At 44.4% G+C, this 19,897-nt stretch overlaps 1 protein-coding gene across 1 annotated transcript in view; it reads left to right on the forward strand.

The window, feature by feature from the left end:
• Positions 1 to 11,134, forward strand: part of LOC125295708 (cadherin-2-like) — a 62,593-nt gene extending 51,459 nt beyond the window's left edge. Inside the window, exons 13-16 of the mRNA XM_048245098.1 lie at positions 136 to 369; positions 915 to 1,054; positions 4,776 to 4,940; positions 9,577 to 11,134. Coding sequence (XP_048101055.1) covers positions 136 to 369; positions 915 to 1,054; positions 4,776 to 4,940; positions 9,577 to 9,783 — 746 coding nt within the window. The 3' untranslated portion in view covers positions 9,784 to 11,134. The remainder of the gene's footprint in view (positions 1 to 135; positions 370 to 914; positions 1,055 to 4,775; positions 4,941 to 9,576) is intronic.
• The last annotated feature ends 8,763 nt before the right edge of the window (positions 11,135 to 19,897 follow it).

The following is a 19,897-nucleotide window of genomic DNA, read 5'->3' on the forward strand; positions in this document are numbered from 1 at the left end:
TCACAGCACACTTAAGGGCCACATGAAGTGACAGGATGCAGAAGAGGACATGTTGATGTTATTCTCTTGTATCCGGGAACTGTTTTTTCACAGCTCCATTCTTCTGTTTCTTTAACCCCCATCCCCCCCAACCAGGTGATGCCGCTCAGGTTAGCCTGCGCCTCAGCTTCCTGGAGAGTGGCATCTACGACGTGCCCATCATCATCACCGACGCCGGCAACCTGCCCATGTCCAACACCTCCTACCTGCGCATCAAGGTGTGCCAGTGTGACCACAACGGCTTCTGCTCGGACCAGGAGCGCATCATCGCGGCGGGGCTGGGCACCGGCGCCATCATCTCCATCCTGCTGTGCATCATCATCCTGCTGAGTGAGTCGTCCGCCCACCACACTGCCCGGCCCAGCCAGACAGCACAGATTAGCCCGGGGATTACCCCCACATAGGCCAGATCAGCCACCCAGTGCCCTGCAGTGTATGGAAATATAACCAAGCTAAAGCCGGTTAATATTTCACTCACCACCACCACAACCCTTATTTGTTGTTGTTGTTTTTGTTTACACCCTATGCACTCCTCCTGCTTCTGTTTGTTCTCTCTGTCAACAGATAAACAGTCAACTGTTTATGCTCCTCAGTTTGTTTTTGCTTCCTTTTGAAAATCAATCAGAAGCTCTCTTCATTAATCTGCTCCCTTCAGAAGCAGGGGATGAACAGAAGGGACTGTAGAGAACAAGAGAAACATGTTTTTCTCAGGGTACTTGAGTGAGGTCCTTAAAGTCATTTCTGCAGTTGTGTTGTTGCACAGAAATAATCACACTTAATTGCTGCCCTTTCTCTCTCTCTCTCTCTCTCTCTCTCTCTCTCTCTCTCTCTCTCTCTCTCTCTCTCTCTCTCTCTCTCTCCATTTATCTCTGTAGTTCTGGTGCTGCTGTTTGTGGTTTGGATGAAGCGCCGAGATAAGGAGCGGCAGGCCAAGCAGCTCCTCATTGACCCCGAAGACGACGTGAGAGACAACATCCTCAAGTACGACGAGGAGGGCGGTGGAGAGGAGGACCAGGTACAGGAGAACACACACACGCACACACACACACACACACACACATACAAACAGCCTCACACAGAGACATACATAGACACGTAGATGCACACAGACACACATAGAAACTTGCTTGCACACAGACACACACACACACACACACACACACACACACACACACACACACACACACACACACACACACACACACACACACACACACACTCATGCCCATTTACAGACAGAGGAGCGTCCAGCAGCTGCAAATTGGGCAGCTTAGCGCATTACAATGCTAATGGAAAGTATCCTTGCCGGCAGCGGCTGCATTTGTTGCCGTGCTTGGGCTCAGGTGAAAGGGATCAGTCCCACGCACAGTCCTAAATTGCCTTCAAGGCCTCTAATTGTGCAGGTAATATAATTGAGAGAGTCAGCCTCAGTGGAGAGACAGACGTTAATGGCGCTTATTCTGCACTAATGGGACGACCTTGAAGCCAATTCACCCGCCATCGCTGGGGTAGATAATTGTTAGCGTCCACACACATCAGTGATTTAAACACTCTCCTAAGAGACAAAAGAGAGGAAGAGAGAGAGAGAGAGAGATGGAGAGGCAGAAAGAGTATGAGTACGAGGAGGAGTGGGGGTGGGAGGAGAAGCAGACCGAGTTTTTTCGGACAAAATCCTCCCGTCAGAGATGAGAGGAAGTTGGAGGAGTGGAGGATTTATAGGGCGAGGCAAGCCTCCATTTCACGCCCGCTGGAGGCGCGGCGGAGTGGCCGTGCTCGGAAGAGATAGCGTGAAACGGTGAAAAATGAGTGTGACCAGCCGTCACGTCTCTCACCTCGCTGTCTCCTCTCTCTTTCCTCTCTCTCTCTCTTTCCTCTCTCTCTCTCTCACCCTCTCTCGCTCTTTCCTCTCTCTCTCTCTCTCTCTCTCACCCTCTCTCACCCTCTCTCTCTCTTTCACCCTCTCTCTCACCCTCTCTCTCTCTCTCTCTCTCTCCCACTCCCTTACCTACCTCCCACTGTGAGGAAAATGAAGTGCCAAAGTTTTCTGCTCAAAAACACCATGGACTTAATTCAAGACCTGCGAGTCCACCACTGCGCACACAGGGTCTCTTGCTTTGTGAGACAGGACAGCTGATTGTGTCTCATCAGAAGGCTGACGGTGTCTCAGTCTTGTTTCATCGGGGTTATGATATGAACTTTTTTTCTTTTTTCTTTTTCTTCTTTTTGCTTTATCGCTGCCTAATTACAAGGTAATTACAGGAGCTTTGATAAAGGTGTTCCTTTTACCTTGTCCCTAAGTCACAGTGCCGTTGGCAGCCTGTCAGCATGGGGGTTCGTTGTCTTTACGGCAGCCACTGAACGAGGCAGGCAGGCAGGAGTACTCAAGCCCGGCCCCAGCAGCTTGTTTGAATTTCTCGGCTTCTTTTTTTTTCCTCTTCCACTGTGAAGTTCCACAGGTGCAAGGCCACTGCCGGGAAGCGTTCCTATCGGCTAAGCAAGGGCAGCTGTTGTTAGTCATAAGGCCATGCACTGCAGTGCTGCTGCTCTGCAGCCTAGCCCTTGTTCTTGATCTCCTGACCACGGGGGGTGGGCAGGGGGAGACCAAGGGGGGTGGCGGGGGAGTATTGGAGGTGCTCCGGGGCATGACTGGAATGTACCCAGCATGGATTCCAGAAGAGAGAGCCAGAGAAAGAGAGAGATTCCACAGAGAATAGAGAGAGAGAGAGAGGGAGAGAGAGAAAGGGAGATTCCACAGGGAATAGAGAGAGAGATTCCACAGGGAAAAAAACACAGAGAGAGAGTTAGTTCCAGTGTGTGGAAAATGGTTGCTGCAGGCAGGAGCTGACCTCCCCCAGGGGTCATGTAGTCGGTTGGAGGGTGACCCCTGTCTTGAGAGGGTAGAGTGCGAGTCGGACGAGGGTTGCTCTGAGCTGGTGAGATAGATAGAGAGAGGGAGAGAGAACACTGGTGGCACCTAGTTGGATGAGGGTCATGCTTAGTCCACGGGCAGGCAGCTGTGAACCAGAAAATTGCTCCTGTCGTGAGGCTGTCTTTGTGTAGGGGGGCTCAGGCTACATGTAAATGTGTCTTTGTGCCCTCATGTGCCTGTGTTTTCATAGATTACTGTGTTTGTGGGCTTGGAGAACACTGTTTGTCTGAGTTCTTATCTCGACGAGTGTTTGTGTGTGTGTGTGTGTGTGTGTGTGTGTGTGTGTGTGTTGTGCACACAATGAACATTCTGGTTTGCATTTTCTCAGTTTGTGAGTGTGCAAACATTGAAGTGCTTACATCCGGGAGCTAATTCCGGGCTTTAACCACTTGGCCTCAGCCGATCACTTATGGGGCTCGGCATCTGTGTGTTTCACACTTAGGCCGTCCACGGGTGTACGTGTGTTTGGAGTGCTCGTGTGAGGCTCTCGGCTCTCACACAGCCTGGCGAGGATTTTCGAGCGGGCGAGTGAGCGCGCCGCACGTTTCAGATGGATGGATTAGTGGAAATCTCATAACGAGAGCCAATCCATCACACAGTCCTATTAAAGCCCACAGATCCTGTCGTGGCGCCTACTGTCCTCATTCCTCTGCCACCCTCCCCCCAACCTCCATGCTCGCTCGCTCTCTCTCTCTCTCTCTATCTATCTCTTTCTCCCTCCCTCTCTCTCTCTCCCTCTCCCTCCCTCTTTCTCTCTCTCCCTCTCTCTCTTTCTCTCTGTCTCTGCCTCTCTCTTCTTCACGCTGTTGCTGTTGTGGTCCTCCACATCCTCCTCTACCTCCACGTTGGTCCAGCAGCTCTGGCCCCTTAGTCCCCTCCACGGCCCCGCTCGCCCTGTGACGTAACACAAAGCACCCAAGCTGCCAGGTTGCCTTGGCGATGTTAATAGGATTAGGCCCGGGCTTATGTGTATCCACCATTCCGTGTCTGGGGCCCGATTAGAAGAGCGCGGTTCACCTTTGGCACCGCCGGTCCGCTCGGCCCCCGCCTGCGCCGTGTGCCTGGTCTGCCCGCGCCTGCCCTTGATCCTGACGCTTACGCGTCAGACAGAGCGACATGTATCGGAGAATGTCACTCCCACAAGTGTCTATCAGATTCTCCTTAGCTGCCTTGACTGCAGCTGTCATGATGCATAGTCTAGTGTTACTGTGCTGTATTATTGATGGAGGGGTTAGTGGAAGGAGTCTCATTGTTATGCAGTATTTGGATTCGCCGTCTGTAGTTTCATCGAGGGACGTGGAAGTGATAGTCATGCAGCTCCTTGCCTCTGTGTGTGTGTGCAATGAGAAGGTGCGTCACCCATCTGCTCACTACCCACGGAGTCAGACACTAGAGTACACCATACATTTACAACCAGAGAATCTCTGTGATTATTCATGTGTTTGTTTTCTATATCTATGACATGCTTTATAGTATGCCTGTGTGTGTGCATGTGTACAAATGAGCGTGAAAGCTCATATTTGTATCAATCTTTGCTTATTAGTATATTTAGGAGGATACTGGCATGTCTGTCGGTGTGTTTGTCTCCCTGTGTCTGTGTTTGTGTGTGTGTGTGTGTGCGCGCGTGTGCACGTGCGTGCGTGTGTACGTGTGTATGTGTGTGTGTGTATACTTGTGTGTGTTTGTGTGTGTACGCGTGTGTGTGCGTGTGTGTGCATACATGCTGGTGTGTGTGTGTGTGGGTTGGTTGGTGTATTTTGGCCGTGTCCCGCTGACTTGCCCATCTGCTCCGGCTCTCCCCCTGCAGGATTACGACCTGAGCCAGCTCCAGCAGCCGGACACCATGGAGCCGGACGCCATCAAGCCGGTGGGGATCCGCCGCATGGACGAGCGGCCCATCCACCCCGAGCCCCAGTACCCCGTCAGGTCGGCCGCCCCGCATCCCGGCGACATCGGTGACTTCATCAACGAGGTAAGCCAATCAGAGATCGACCACATGCTCACGTGTCTTTTTAGCCTGCCATTTGCTTCTCCTGCATTTCACTACGATCATTGTGGTCTAGGGGCTCTCCATTGGATTTTGTGGGAGTTAGTTTATTGGAGCTTGTGACATTTTGCATTGTGAGTGAGCATTTGAGCATTTTTAGCATTCATCATCTTTTTGGAAACAGCATTGATGATCTCATTCTCCCATCACACCAACATAGAAAGCACAATGCTCTTTTTAACGTTATCTCCTCAACCACTCTGTGTGATCATTCATTTTGTGTGTGTGTGTGTGTGTGTGTGTGTGTGTGAAAAAATCTGGGGACCAACTGAGCTGAAATTTGGTCTGGCACAACTCTGTTTTTTTTTTTTCAAAACAAGAAAGAACCTTCACCACCCTCTTAAATACCACGAATATTGGCCAGCGTTCCTGGATGCCGGCGGGCTCCGTAAAGAGCTCTGTCTCAGTCTCACCTCATGTGATCCAGGGCCATGAGCTGGGCGGGAGTGCTGTAGCAGAAATATTGTGTGGGAGGATGTTTTGGGCGGTAGCCATATTGGACTGTGGTGGAGGAGTCTTGATCCATGTCCTGTCACTTCTCACCCAGACAGCTTGACTGACCTTCTGCGCTAGGATGAGTTTTGGCCAGCTGCAGAGCTTCACATTGCTGCTAAATGACTTCTGGCTTCGCGTCAGAGCTTGCATGTGCGTGTGTGTGTATGTGTGTGTATATACAGTATATATATGGGCAAAATGTGCTTGGCAGACAGAAGAGCCTATGGTAATACGATAGTGTTCGGAGTTTGGTTTTCCGGACTCATTCTTTCATAGGGATTGCAAGAGCCACATGAAAATCAATTCAAATGAGATTAATCCAAAAAAACAGTTAAACTCGTTTTCTAAATGTTCTGTCATCCTAAAACGCATTCTTCCCAAAGGTTCTGGCAAGAACAGGCTCATCTGTGACTCGTCATAGAGGGCTTAGCTTTCATCTGTCAGGGGCCTGGCATTTTCCTTTTGTAGTCTTTGATCATGGCCCTGACAAAAAAAAGGAAGAAAAAGCCTCCCTTGTTCTGGAGTATTCTCCCCATCTGCACAGCGGTGGCATTTTGTCACATTTATCGCATTTGTTGAATAAAATTTATATGTGTGTGTGTGTGTGTGTGTGTGTGTGTGTGTGTGTGTGTGTGTGTGTTTAATTTTAATTGGTGTATAATTGTGGAGAAAAAGTGTTCCACGTGTCGAGGGTGGACAGAGGACATGGCCGTAATGTTTCCTGTGAGGCTGGTATCTCCCATGCTACAGTTGTCTTCATTCATGAGGGGTGAGAGCCGTGAGTTGAAAAAGTGTGCCCATGTATTTTTAACCTGCTCCAATGGGCTCCAGACTCACTGCCGCACTCTTTAAAGTCATTGGCTTCGTCCCATGTATTTTGGATTAGGGTCTGCTTGTTCAGTTTTCACTCGCTACATCTCTGTGGCTCAACACTCTCTCAGAAAAGTTCCTCGTGCTGTTAGCTGCACTTGTCAGCTCTGTTCAGTGTTAGCTAGTAGTTTCTCGCTGTATCTCCTGCTGTTGGAATACCTGAAAAGACACATTCAAACCTTCTCAGAGCTTTATTTATTTATTTCCATATTTTTAGGAACAGAGAGGGAGACAGCAGAGAGAGAAAATCCAAACCCCATCTAAGTCTTTGTGATCTTTGCGATCTGTAAAAATACAGACGAAGAGACTTCAAGTCGTCCTTATTTCCTCTTTCTTTTTTTGGCATGCTGCTAACTTCCACTGCCTCCGCTTTGCTGCAAGTCTCCGCTGGTCAGAGCTATTTCATTACTCACCCAGCACGCGGGCAGGCTTGCAATCAGCGGATTGGGTGGAGGCGCCACGCTGCGCACCCAGTCGCCCATCAGCGGCCCCGCCACTCCCCCCCCGGCCCACATGAAAGGAGCACCTGGGAGTCTGGAGTGGCGTCTCGGCAGACCGGGGCACGTTGGTGGTTAATTAGTCCAGAATCCTGCCACTCGGTGGTACGAAAAAGAAAGAAAAAAACAATGGTGAGGTCATGGAGACTAGCCTCCCACCCACAGCCCTGGGCAGGTTCGGTCCTCCTTCACCTGAGGCAACCTTTCCCAGTCGGATTCAGGTGGAGCGTGAAGCAGTCGGAAGCTCAAAGGGAAGGGCGTGGCATTACCCATCTGGAGTGATTGGGCTGTTTGGAGTGGCCATTTGAAATCAAACGCAGAATCCTGCTGCACATCTCTGCCTGCCTGTATTGTTCTGTCTGGTGGCATGCTGTTTGCTATATCCTTTAGCTAGAATGTATCCTTGACTTTGCCATTAGCCAAGTATGCAGCCATTTCAGGCATGGCTGGTTATTGTTTATTCCCCCAATACTTTAGCCAGAGCCTAACTCACTTGTGTTCCAGCAGAAAATAACCTCTCCTAGACTGGGGAAATTGATCCCTCGCAATGTTCTTTACCCTCCGCTATCTCTGCATAGCATGTGTATCTTGGCCCTTAGTGATTAGTATTCAGGGGTGGGATGTGTGCGGAGAGAAATATAATAGAGGCCTGAACAGAGTACAGTGAGCTCTTGTCCCTACGAGTCCATTAGCCACAGACCTGTCGCTGTGTTGTGTCTGCTGAAGATGGCCGACCGTTGTGTTGTACCCCATTGATGACTCAATGGAATCCTCGGACTAGTTCTGTGATAGGCCCCGATCCCCTCAACCCCCATTCAACACACACATATACAGACACACACACACACATACACACTGCCAGTGGGGTGCTAACTGTGGCGTAGAGGTGCTAACCACTGGAGCAGCGACGGCTATAATTGTAATGAACGATCCATCTGTCATATTTCAAGGCAAATTATCAGCGCCACAGCCCTGAGCAAACACTTAACGAGAGCAAACAAGTGGAAAATAATTGTGAGGTGCGGAGGCACAGTGTTTTTTCCCGCCTGCCTCTTTCATTTTGCAGTAACAGAGGGTGGGGGAGAGAGAATGAGAGAGAGATATCGCATAAACGCAGACTGAAGTGCTCATAAATCATGTAGCTCTTTCAAAGATCAGCTTTTCAGTGCTGTGTTTTTTGTTGTTTGTTAAAAGATAAATCTCTGAAATGTTGTAACTGTAATTTGTCCCTTGGTGAAATGGTGGCAAAGTATGGTGAACTGTCTGAGGCGCTATAGTTAGTGTTGCAGACTTAGGTGTTTATTTCTCTCTCTCTCTCTCTCTTTCTTTCTCTCTCTCCCGCTCTCTCTATCTGTCTCTCTTTCTCTCTCTCTCTCTCTCTCTCTCTCTCTTCTCTCTCTATCTGTCTCTTTCTCTCCCCCCCCACCCCCCTCTCTCTCTCTGGTATTGGTGAGCGGCTGGGAGCCGATCTTCAGATGCAGAGGGGAGAGTGAGCACTGCTGTCAAACATGCTGTTTTCATGTCCGTGTGCCTGGTTTATCTCCAATGCTCCACCGGCAGAGCCGGAAGCCTCTTCGGATTTCTGGCCTCAACTAAGCCTGGCCATCCGTATGTCACAGGGAACCGCACTGGGAATATTGAGTTCACTGAACCTGCACAATCATACTTTCTCCCTCTGCCTCTCTCCCTCGTGCTCTCTCCATTTCTACATATATTTGATACTTTAGGCTTAAGCTTTTCATGTTCTGAATGTTCTGAGTGAAAGCTTCCATAAATAACTATTTTCTATTTTGTTGTTCTAAAAATTATTTTAGCTGTACTATATTCATGCATACAGTATACATGTATTACTCAATATGTGAAGAAGCTCTGTCTGTCACAGTCTCTTATAAGAGCATAGCCTGCTAGCTTGTTTACCCTATGTAGCCCTATGAAACCATGAGTAGTCATACATAGTGGTGTACTCCCTCTAATTACAGACTGAGACTGATACATCTTCAATGTTGTCAGTGAGCCCTGTGAGGTGTCAAGATATGAAATTAAAAGAGAAGTCTCAGGCGGAGAACTCAGATGACTGGTGTTTCTTCCATCACATCTAGATAGTCAGGAAGTGCTCATAAAAAGCCCTAACAGATTCTGCCAGCCAGAAGCAAGTATTTGCTGTTGAATATCCCATAGTGGAAATAATTTGAGTGTTTTTTTTTTTTAAATCCAACATTGAATAATGATTATGGCCCTACTTTTTCTTGCTTGTGTGAAAGCTGGCAGAGAAATGGTGCAATGAAATTGTGATATCTGTACATCCATCAGGATGTGTGTGGATGGGGGGAAGAGCAACTACAGGCCATAGTGATCAGTCCTGGATTCTCAGGATTCTGTCCAAGCTCTGGATAATCTCACATCACACAGACAGAAGAGGATTTGGAACCTCTAAACCCGCCACGCAGCGTTGTACTGACATTTCTCCACATGTAACCCATGACATGGGCCTGATTTCCTAAGCATATGCTCACTAGCGAGAAAATGAAAAAAAAAAACATGAATAAATTTTAAATGGTACACAAGTTTAACGTTGTGAAAGGAATTTGAACAGCCCCTTGACCGTCGCTTAGTCTCCAGAATCTCTTGCAGTCTTTAATCCTCCTCTTTTCATCTCACTCAGTCATTTTTCTCCTCCTCTGTCCCCCTTCTCTGCACAGGGACTTAAGGCAGCTGATAATGACCCCACGGCCCCGCCGTACGACTCCCTCTTGGTGTTCGACTACGAGGGCAGTGGCTCCACGGCCGGCTCCCTGAGCTCCATCAACTCCTCCAGCAGCGGAGGGGACCAAGATTATGATTACCTCAACGACTGGGGCCCACGCTTCAGGAAACTCGCAGATATGTACGGCGGAAGTGACGACTAAAATGTTTTGCTCTTTTTCTCTCGGATGTTGAAGATGAGAACATAGCATTGAAAACGTGGGGAGAAAGTTCTATTCTTTTTTTGTTGTTTCTTTCTCCAGTCGACAAATGAGGACAGCTTCTGATAACCGATTTCCCCCTAGACAGACTGAATGACAATGGAAAATATTTTAAATAGTTTAAAAAGTACATAAATCAATGAAACACAAATCACAAAAAACAACCCTAGGCTTATTGTTGTAGTCTACGCATACATATGCTTGTTGAAGGGTTAGGAGTGTGAGTCAGTCATGTTTTTGGAGGAGGGGGACAGGACATTGGTGAACTGTCACGGTTTGGATTGTGGTGTACGGAAAGCGCTCAGTCAAACTTGAATTTCACAGTACAGAAGCACTGGGATTTAATGTGCCTTTTTGTACATTTTTTGGATCTGAATGATTAGTTTTATGTTCAAGGCTTTAATGGTTATGACTTTTGGAGTGATTTCAAAACAGGAAGTATGTTACAATGGTATGCATCTACATGCTTTTTTTGGTTACTCAATACTGCTGTTTGTTGAATATATGAATATTTAAGTGAATTGCAAAGATAACGACATGAAGGAGTCTTTATTAACATTGAGGGGCAGGAAAAAATCAGAGAACAGCACTGTACAGTACGCTAGAATTTTAGACTTTTTTCACAAAAGATTAAACACATGCAGCTGGTTGCAAATAAAGGGAGTCATGAAACATACTTTTGTAGCAAAATAAGTTTTTTTTTTTCTGAAGTGGTGTAGTATTTTACAGCAACAAAATTGTTTATTTTGTTCTAATTTCATGTACACTTCATTTGCCTTAGTCCTCATCTGGTACTTTACATTTTTACTTCACTGTAAAGAAACTGTGTGTACATAATGTTTTTTTTTCTTTTGATGTAGTCCATGAAGAAGAGCAAGAAGTTAAGAAGTTCAGAACTTGTAAATGTATAATTTGGACTACAAATTCAAGTTTTGCATGTTTTTATCTTTTCACAACAGCGAAAAAAGTTATTTCCAAAATTTATTTACAAAAAAAAATACAAAAACATAACTGGGTGGCATATAATGTGTAGAAGGTATGAGAGTCTTTTGTAAAAAAAATATGAAAAAAATAAATCAATAAAAAACAGAAAAAAAAACAAATCTTGTCAGCACAACTGTTTGAATTTGTACCAAAAAGGGGGTTGGGGTGTTAGACACCATCGGCACTAATTACTGAATCAGCTTTAAGACAGGGAAAGGTTTTTGAAGGAGCTTTGTGGATAATCTTCTGTACTGGAATACAAATGATTCATCTCTGACCCCAACCATCTGAATAAAATGCTAATTTTGGAGTTAGCGTCTGGTTTTCTTTCCTTTCTTTGCCTCTCATGCACTGCTAATCTCAACTACTTGAAAAGTTGGGAAGGTTTTTTTTTTTTTAATTTATCATTCTTTTTTGTATAAGTTTTTTTTGTTTAAGTACGGTTACCATTGATGGTGCTAGAGACAAAAAATTCTCTTGATGAATAACTGTTAGAATGAAAAGGTTCTCTCTTTTCAAAAGTCTATAAATAAACTGACTAATGCTCTTTCAATTAATGAATTAATGACTAACGTATATTGTCCAAGGGTACTGTGTGTAGATAAAAGGAGGAGCAGCAGTTCATGGAGTTAGTGACCTACATGAAAGAGTGGAGAAATTGAAAGGGAGAGTGCTGTCAGTAAATCCATGACTGCAGGTTAATGATGATTTACCCAATCAAACGCTGCGGCCTCGCGTCTGAATAGACTCTCATCAAAATGGTCACCTTGACAAGTTATTTCATTACACAACTGATTTCTAAAATGTAAACAATCCCTCAAAGTCAACTAAGTCACAATGTCACAAATTAGCGAGAGTGACAAAGAGGGAGAGAAGCGAGGGGTGAATTTGCTTCAAGGCATCGGTCAGGGTTGTCCTGTCCTTAGATCAGGACGTGGCCATTTAGCCTAGTTTCCTCTCCCAAAGGCCCCTGTGGGCACGAAGAGCACATTCACAGACATACGCCCACCACAACGCCTTGATGTTTCATTCATTTCTGAGCAGTGTTACAGAACCTAGCCATTAGCAGTGAGAGCAATTCTCACTTAATATGTTTTGTGCCTGACAGAATAAAGTACTCTGTAGTACCCACAACATGGTTAAGCAATTAGTATCAGCACATATATAATAAAATATATTCCAGACTTTTCAAGGGCCCTCCCTCACCTTGAGGCCCTAGTAATCAGTACTGGTTTTACCCCCAGTCCGACGCCCTTGATGATGCGCTGTATGTAATCATATATTTACATTGTAACATGGGGCTCTGTACTACAAAGAATTTCTACAGATCTTTAAAGTTAACATGTTTCTTTTCAGCATATATTGTTTGTCCGTTCTACTGGTAATTTAGACTCGCAATGCTGCGTATTGGAAATAAATAATCAAGGCAATGTTATAAAGTTGTAAAGGGTTTTAAAGCCCTCCTTTTCCTTCTTTTTTTAATCTAGCTGGTATGCTTAGATTGTCTTAATGCATTTTTTAAACAAGCACAGATTGGGGTTTGCAAGGCCATAAGCCTTAAGTGCTTCAACAGGGAACAATAAAGCCCTTGTTAGCCTTTCTCCTCTAGCACTTTCTGATGTACAGACGATCACTGAAAGAGTCAACACATTTGCTTTTACGGAGCACTTTTACAGTGGTGCTCTCGACCATTAAGTATACAAAACATAAACAAGCCACTGCTAACTCAAAGCAGTAAGCCACCTTTCAGTACGCCATTACTCTAAGTTCTCCAAGTTCACAGTGTAATCTTAAACTAACTTCTCCAGAAATGATCTTCATAGAATGGGTTGACCCGGACAGTTGAGGAGGCCCTGTTGTGTTAAGTGTTGCTTAGCTATTGTCTTAGAATGATTTTCACACCAATTTGGCAATTTGAGGGTTTATGTGGGTAACATTTTGGTTTTCTTGACACTATCCGAAAGGGCTAAAGGAACCAACATGACTTGGCTTTTGCTGTACATGTAAGTGCGCTTTTGTAGATGTCTACACATGCAGTTTAGTGGTGCAGTTTTGTTGTTACATGTGGTGAACCACGCACATGAGTTATGTCCTTTTTAGGCTTGGAATCTGGATCCCATAACCCAGCTTCTCCTTGTTGTATTGATGTTGTTGAATCATGTGCTTACCCTGACTCACGGAGAGCCCTCACATCTGATGCACTCAGTGTGTGCTCTGGTCACTGTAGTCCAGGAAGTGGTTGGTGACTCCCACTCTTCTTAAAAGGAATTTTCTAAGCTTCCAGATAAAGTCAAACAAGGGTCTGCATTTTTGATGTGTGAGCCGAGGTGATTAAGGGTTCACCGAGGCTACTGAGCCTCAAAGCAGGTTCTGGGAGGTTAAACGAAACCAACCACTCCCCCTGCCTGGGACTGTGTGTGTGTGTGTGTGTGTGTGTGTGTGTGTGTGTGTGTGTGTCGGAGCGAGAAAGAGATAACCAAATTGTCTGAAGTCAAAGAAGCAGGACAGTAATGTTGAGGTTTTCTATGTACTTATGTTTTCTGCCTATCACTCCCACTCATGTCATATTGCTTGAGAGTCTCCAGTTCAAGGCCAGTAATAGTACACCACGCTAATTTGGTTATTTAATGATGACATTAAATCAATGAAGATTATTGACCTTTTTAGACCCATCACAAAGACAGACGAGAACAAATGAAAAACAGTTAGACAAATGAAAAAATAGCATTACTAGCTGTACATACTGCTGAAAAGCTTTCAATGACTTATTTTGTATACCATTCATTTGTCTATAATAAATATACATACACATTATTAAATATATTGAAATAATAACATATTTCCCTATGTGTGGCCAGTGCCGAGGCTCTCCTTTAAAAGATTGGCTTTGTTAGTCATCTGAAGGTCTCCCCCTCAAATCTTGATGGAAAGATGGTTGTCGTGGAGAGGTTCATATCAGAAGAAAGCTTCAGCTCTCTCTCACTTTTTAACTCCAAAGGGGAAAGAGAGTAGAGTGAGGGGAGAGAGAGAGAGAGAGAGAGAGAGAGCATTGATATTCCACCACTGCACTCCAATTTCACAACATGGATTATCCCCAAAGGAACAGCACCAATCTCAGCCTTAAAAAAACACAGAGATCCTGCTCTGTCACTAGCCGCACTCACACAGACGCGCTGCTATGGCAACACCAGAAGTGGAGCACCCCTACGCTCTCAGCCTAAATGGATGCTCTGTGATCGCAGCTCCTCGCCATGGAGCCCCTTCCTCTCAAACGTATGGCCGTCGTCTCCGCACTCTCTCCACTGCTGCTGCTGACACTTTTCATGAAGTCAAAGCGCACTCTCAAAACAAAAAAAAGGATTCCAAAAAACAATGAACAAATGTTTTCTGGCATATTTGTGTTTTTTGTTTTTTTTGTTTTCCTGTTGGCCTTAGCAATTTCATAAAGCCTCTCCCCATTTGTCTGCACCTTCAGTCTCACCCCCTGAGATGGAGTTCATCTGCAGAGGATCATCCACTGATATGAGGCTCTACTGCCCGCTGTTCCCAGTGTGGGGACGCCACGGTGCGGAGACAGGAAGCAGATGCGCACAATACCATTTCGCCTGTGGCTGCTCTTGAGTCTGTGCCATGCACGCGCGCCTGACAGACGCTTTGTCTTGGATATCGAAATAAATAGATACATATTGCACCAGACGTGTTTTCATCACGACAGCAACACTGGAGCAGGCTTTTAAGAAGGCTTCCAACCTACAGTACACCACAGGTAAGAGATTAGATGAAGACCTTTCATGCAGTATAGATAGCGAGGGAGGTTCTGGTGCATGTATGTATATTTATAATGACTCATAACAGGTGTGTGAGTCATGGTCACACACAGTCTCTGTGTTATATGCTGAGCCAGTAACATACTTCCAGGGCATCACACTGAATCACTGACACACCACGTGACCCACTCATCCTGTGTCCATCCATTAATATCCCTCATTGTGTGATGCTGCACTGGGGGTACAGTATTGGGTACAGTAACACTGCTGTGCCAGTTTTTGAGGCCTCGCTCAATATCCCTGTTACCACAAACTGTTAAACTAACTAAATTGTTTTTTTTAGAATGGCTTGTTAAATTATACCAGGTATTTGAAATGGTTGGTCATTTTTGCATCTTTCTTTGCTACATAACACTGAGCTCAAGCAAGCTCCTAAATATATACTGCATGGCCTTTTCACCTCAGCCTTTGACACTTTCTCTCTCTCTCTCCTCTGACTTTTTACAGTTTTTGTGGCTTCGATAAATGACACTGGCTGATTCTGTAGAATGTATGGATTTATTTGTTCAATTAGAACACTTGACATTCCATCAACCTCACATCATTAGAAACCTCAATCCCTCCAGGCTGCCATGGACAATGGCTGAGGTCTGTCGCAGCCACAAAATTCTCTTTCATTGGTTTTCATTCTGGCTTTGCTCTGCTCAGAGGCTAATTTGCTGAAGGCTAGACAGCCAAAGATCGATGAGGAGCAGATTATACAAAGGATGGCCTGTATTATTTTGTAAATAGGGAAAAAAACAGGCCAATGGGTTGCCTTTCCTGTCTACTAGCTCCATTGTAGAAGAGCATTCATATGGATCGCTGTAGGGAACAAGTGACAAGCTGGAGGAACAGAACACTCTCAAATCTATAAAGGAACTGAAAAACAGACATTTATACACTGTGGCTATCTGGTACCACTCATGCAAATAACAATAATTATACCATGGTCCAGGTTGAAAAGGGTGTCGTTTAAAAAGTGATATACTACACCTATAAAATTATTATGACGTTGCTTGACAACGCCTGAGTTAGTCCGCTCAGCTGTGACTTATCAACATTCCACAGCGGAAAAAACTAACGATTTTAGCTCTAAAACTCATTTAGTATTAATAATTGATTTCATATTTATTTACTCGTAAGTGACCATGGTATAATACTTTCCTGATTTAACATTATATTCAGGTGTCAGTCTATGTCATAATTGTTAAAGGTACAACCTTCTCCCTGTGCCTACACGTTTTGTGCAATTCAATGAATCTCTCCTCATGATCCTCTTGCTGTCCATACAGGGTTTGATATGTATTATTTATAAGCAGGCTCAATTATGGGGATCCTTATTCCGTATAGGGTTTTCAGTGCTATAGGGCTTAGAGAGGCTATCCTTCTCAATTCAGCACTCTGGCATGCCAATGGAAAGCACTTTCAAAATGTTCAAAGCCAAGTCTGTCATGAGTCTAAAGCTGGCATGTAAAATGTAAACATTTGCTCTGATGTACAATTCACATAACCCTTGTGTCATACAGAATGAATCTGTCCTTGAAGTGATGAACTGAAACCTGAACTGAATGACGGGCCTTTTTCCAGGTAGATGTGGGCATATGTTCATTCTGACTACTAGTATTGAGTGCTAAAAGCTGTACAAGGGTTTTTGAGATTGGACACAGAGGGATATTGTCAATTGAGACAATCTCTTAGTGAGACATCAATCAGGCAAAAGGCCTCAGATCAATAATTAATTTGATATAACAGCTTGCAGCTGTAATCATTCCTTAATAATGACTGAAATAAGTGACAGGAAAGCTTCATAACAAAGTGCATTAGAGCAAAATTACATCTTTGGAAGAGCAAAATTAAACAAAGTAACTTATCACCCTATCTGTATCTATAACGTCTGTCATTTTAGGAAAACTCGATCATCTCAGAAGTCAAATAATATAAGGTGGCTGGGGTGGACAGCTTAATGGACTAAACCTCATGAAGACTAGCCCGTAGGTTCCACATCTGATGGTAAGGAAAGGCATGGAAAAATGAGGTTTCCTCAGTGCATGGCTCTGTACTAGTGAACCAACTTGCAGTGTATAGAGCTCTCTACACTTCTATTGTAAGGTGTAAAACAGTGTAAACATTAATTATGCCTACCCCCAACATTCTAAATCATTTTTATACATCTAATTGTTTTGTAGCATAGTCATATTATGCATCATTTGAAAGCTTGGACTCTTGGGAATCAATACATGATCTTTTTCATGTAAAATATGTGTAGTGCTTTACATTGTCAGATATGTGAAGTGCTTTACATTGTCAGGTTAATCTAACTATGTCTAACTATTTAAATTTAATCAAAAAATCCTCCCCCTCCTCCACCTTTGGGGCTTCCCTACCTTCTAGCTGCAGTGTATATCCTTAGCAATATGCTCGATATAGCATATTGGGTCTTGAAATATTCACAGGAATTCATAGAAATTGAATAATCATGTTATTTTATCCAATATTAGTTGTGCAGATGAATAGTCAATGTTATACACACCAATTGAATTGAAATAGAAATTGCAGATTTATTTTATATTTTTGTGTAATTATTCCATATTTAGGGGTAAGCATTTGATTGTCAGTATGCATTTTGGATAACCAAAAGTCCTATGGGGATTTTCCATAGGGCATTTTACAAAACGCATGAGCATACCTTAGCAAATAATGGTCTAAAGTACTCATATTTTCATTCTATATTGATCTACTTTTGAACACAGCTTCACAAGACCTGGTGCTAGGTCTCTTTGTGTTTCTAAGTTATATCAAGTGACCTAGAGGGCTGAAATGTGGTCAGTTCAGATGTTATCCAGCAGAAAGTGAAAAAACAATATTCTAGCCTCTGCAACTCTGTGTCAGTACATCACACAGTTCTTCTGATTGTTTTCTAAGAAACTACATTGTCTCAGCCTTCCAAAGATGTCAAGCATTTGATTATAGGCCAACGGTGGGAACAGTGGCCTCTAAAGCAGGCGCTGTGCAATTTCAGGCAAAACCTGGAAATTGGTATTGAGAATTAAGCTGTTAAAGATAATGGAAAATGTGGTGAAGTGAATAGTATGAATAGAACCATCTAGTTGATGCAGTACAACTGAGTGTCGGTATGATATTACAAATGTGACTGAAGATCCTAGAACTATTAGGTTTGGAGGTTATGATAAAGTCATTCCAGGGATGTAAAGCCCTCTCTCGTTTTCTCACTCAAACAGAAACACACTTACACGCACGCACACACACACACACACACACACACACACACACACACGCACACACACACACACACACACACACACACATTACACATGCACACACGCACACATGCGCACACACACACACACACACACACACACACACTCCCTTTCCTCCCTATTGAATGAGATGCATTTTGAGCAATGAATGTAATCCTCAACGTTAAAAGCTGTGAGCATCGATTGCAGGCATTTTTGTTTTGGCCAGTCAAGAGACTGACCACTCCGACTCCAGTCGGCCTCTCAGGGGCACAGGCTCTGGCACCTCTTTGCAGACGAGACAACGCTGCATGTCATACCTTCATGATGGATCTGAGGCCATCCAGTCGATATATTATTAGGAGCTGACAGAACGCTCAATAGATGGAAGCAATTTCATTTCATCCAAACTGAAGGTTCTTAGTTCATGAACCCAGAGTAAAAGCAGTGCAGACATCCTACTGCCTCCTCTTGACAGGGACTGAGCCACTTGATCAGCCAACTAATGGACATTATCCAGCACTGGGTGTCAACCAAGTCAAGATGGGTCACTGTATTTCTATAGGACATTTCAAATCAACAGGAGTTGTGCTTTACAGTTGAAGAGGGCAAATAAAGTGGATAAAATTATTAAATCAGAAAGAAACTAGATGAGAAAGGGGTGAACTTGACAAAAATGGGAAGCCTTTGACTGGGCAGGCAGCCAGTACTCAATTAAACCACAACAGAATGTATGCATTGAATGCTGCATTTCTAAAGAATCCCCCAGATCAATTGGTAGGTCTGTATAAGGCAGGAGAAAGAGATGGAGTAAAATATAGCAACACATCATAAACCACACACAGTGGTGGTGAAGCATGCTTAATGAAAAAAAAAAGTCTTCTGAGAAATGAATTGCTACTGCCATAAACATAACCAGAAGAGGCAAAGGCTGGCATCATAAAATCAAACAACCCCAAAAAAGTAATCAGAATAATTGTTAGCATTTAATATGTTAATTATCCATGGCACATTTCAAAATGTCATTCCACCGTACTAACATTATCGCATCCATGCATCTCACGGGGGAAGGTTAACAAGGCAACATGATATGGTAATGTGCGCAGTCTGTGCATTGGTGGTTTGTCCTCATTTTGCCAGAGAAGCGGTGCAGCAGGGGACGTGGCGTGAGGGGCATGCTGATCCAGCTGGCAGATGAGCGAGCCTGTGATGGGTGTGCAATGAGAGAGAGAGAGAGAGAGAGAGAGAGAGAGAGAGAGAGAGTGGGAATGAGTTAGGAACAGTTGAAGAGAAAGAGAGAGAAAAGAAAGAGAGAGAGAGGGAGCGTGGGGCAATTTAGAATCATTCATCATCCTATCTCAGTTATCTCACTACTGAGCTAACCTTTGTTCAGGAGAGCAGCCATTTTAGCACACCAGCCATTTTTGACTGGCCCTCAGTGACATTCTCTCTAATGGTGCTCCATAAGGTGGAGGCCTTTCCCGCCTGTGTCACTCAATCAAATAAGCATTCATTATGACACTAGGAGCTTGAGCAAAAAGAGGTTTTGACATTCCTCTGGATAGAAGAGTACAAGTGGTGGCATTAAAGGTGCTCTAAGTGATGTTATGTGGTTTCTAAGCTAAAATATTTTTTGTCACATACAGCAAACATCTCCTCACCATCTGCTAGCTGCCTGTGCCCTGAATACACTGTAAAAAAATGCGGCCTCTATGGACAGCCCAGACTCCAAAAACGGCAACAAAAACAACTAGGTCCAGCCTGTACCATAAAAACATAACAAACCAGCCAATCACCAATGAGATGCGCGTTTAGGAGTGTTGCACGGGAAGGAGGGGAAGGGAGTAGCGAGTCAACAGAAGCAATGTTACCCAACATCGCTTAGAGCACCTTTAATGTACACACTGTATGGTTACAATTTACAAAAGCATTATCAGGATGATTCACCATAGGTAAGTATCAGTTTCCTTGCATCAGCTACCTCCAGGCAGTCTTTCTCTTTAAATG

Source organism: Alosa alosa, chromosome 1 (genome assembly GCF_017589495.1).
Source record: "Alosa alosa isolate M-15738 ecotype Scorff River chromosome 1, AALO_Geno_1.1, whole genome shotgun sequence".
Classification (NCBI taxonomy): Eukaryota; Metazoa; Chordata; class Actinopteri; order Clupeiformes; family Clupeidae; genus Alosa; species Alosa alosa.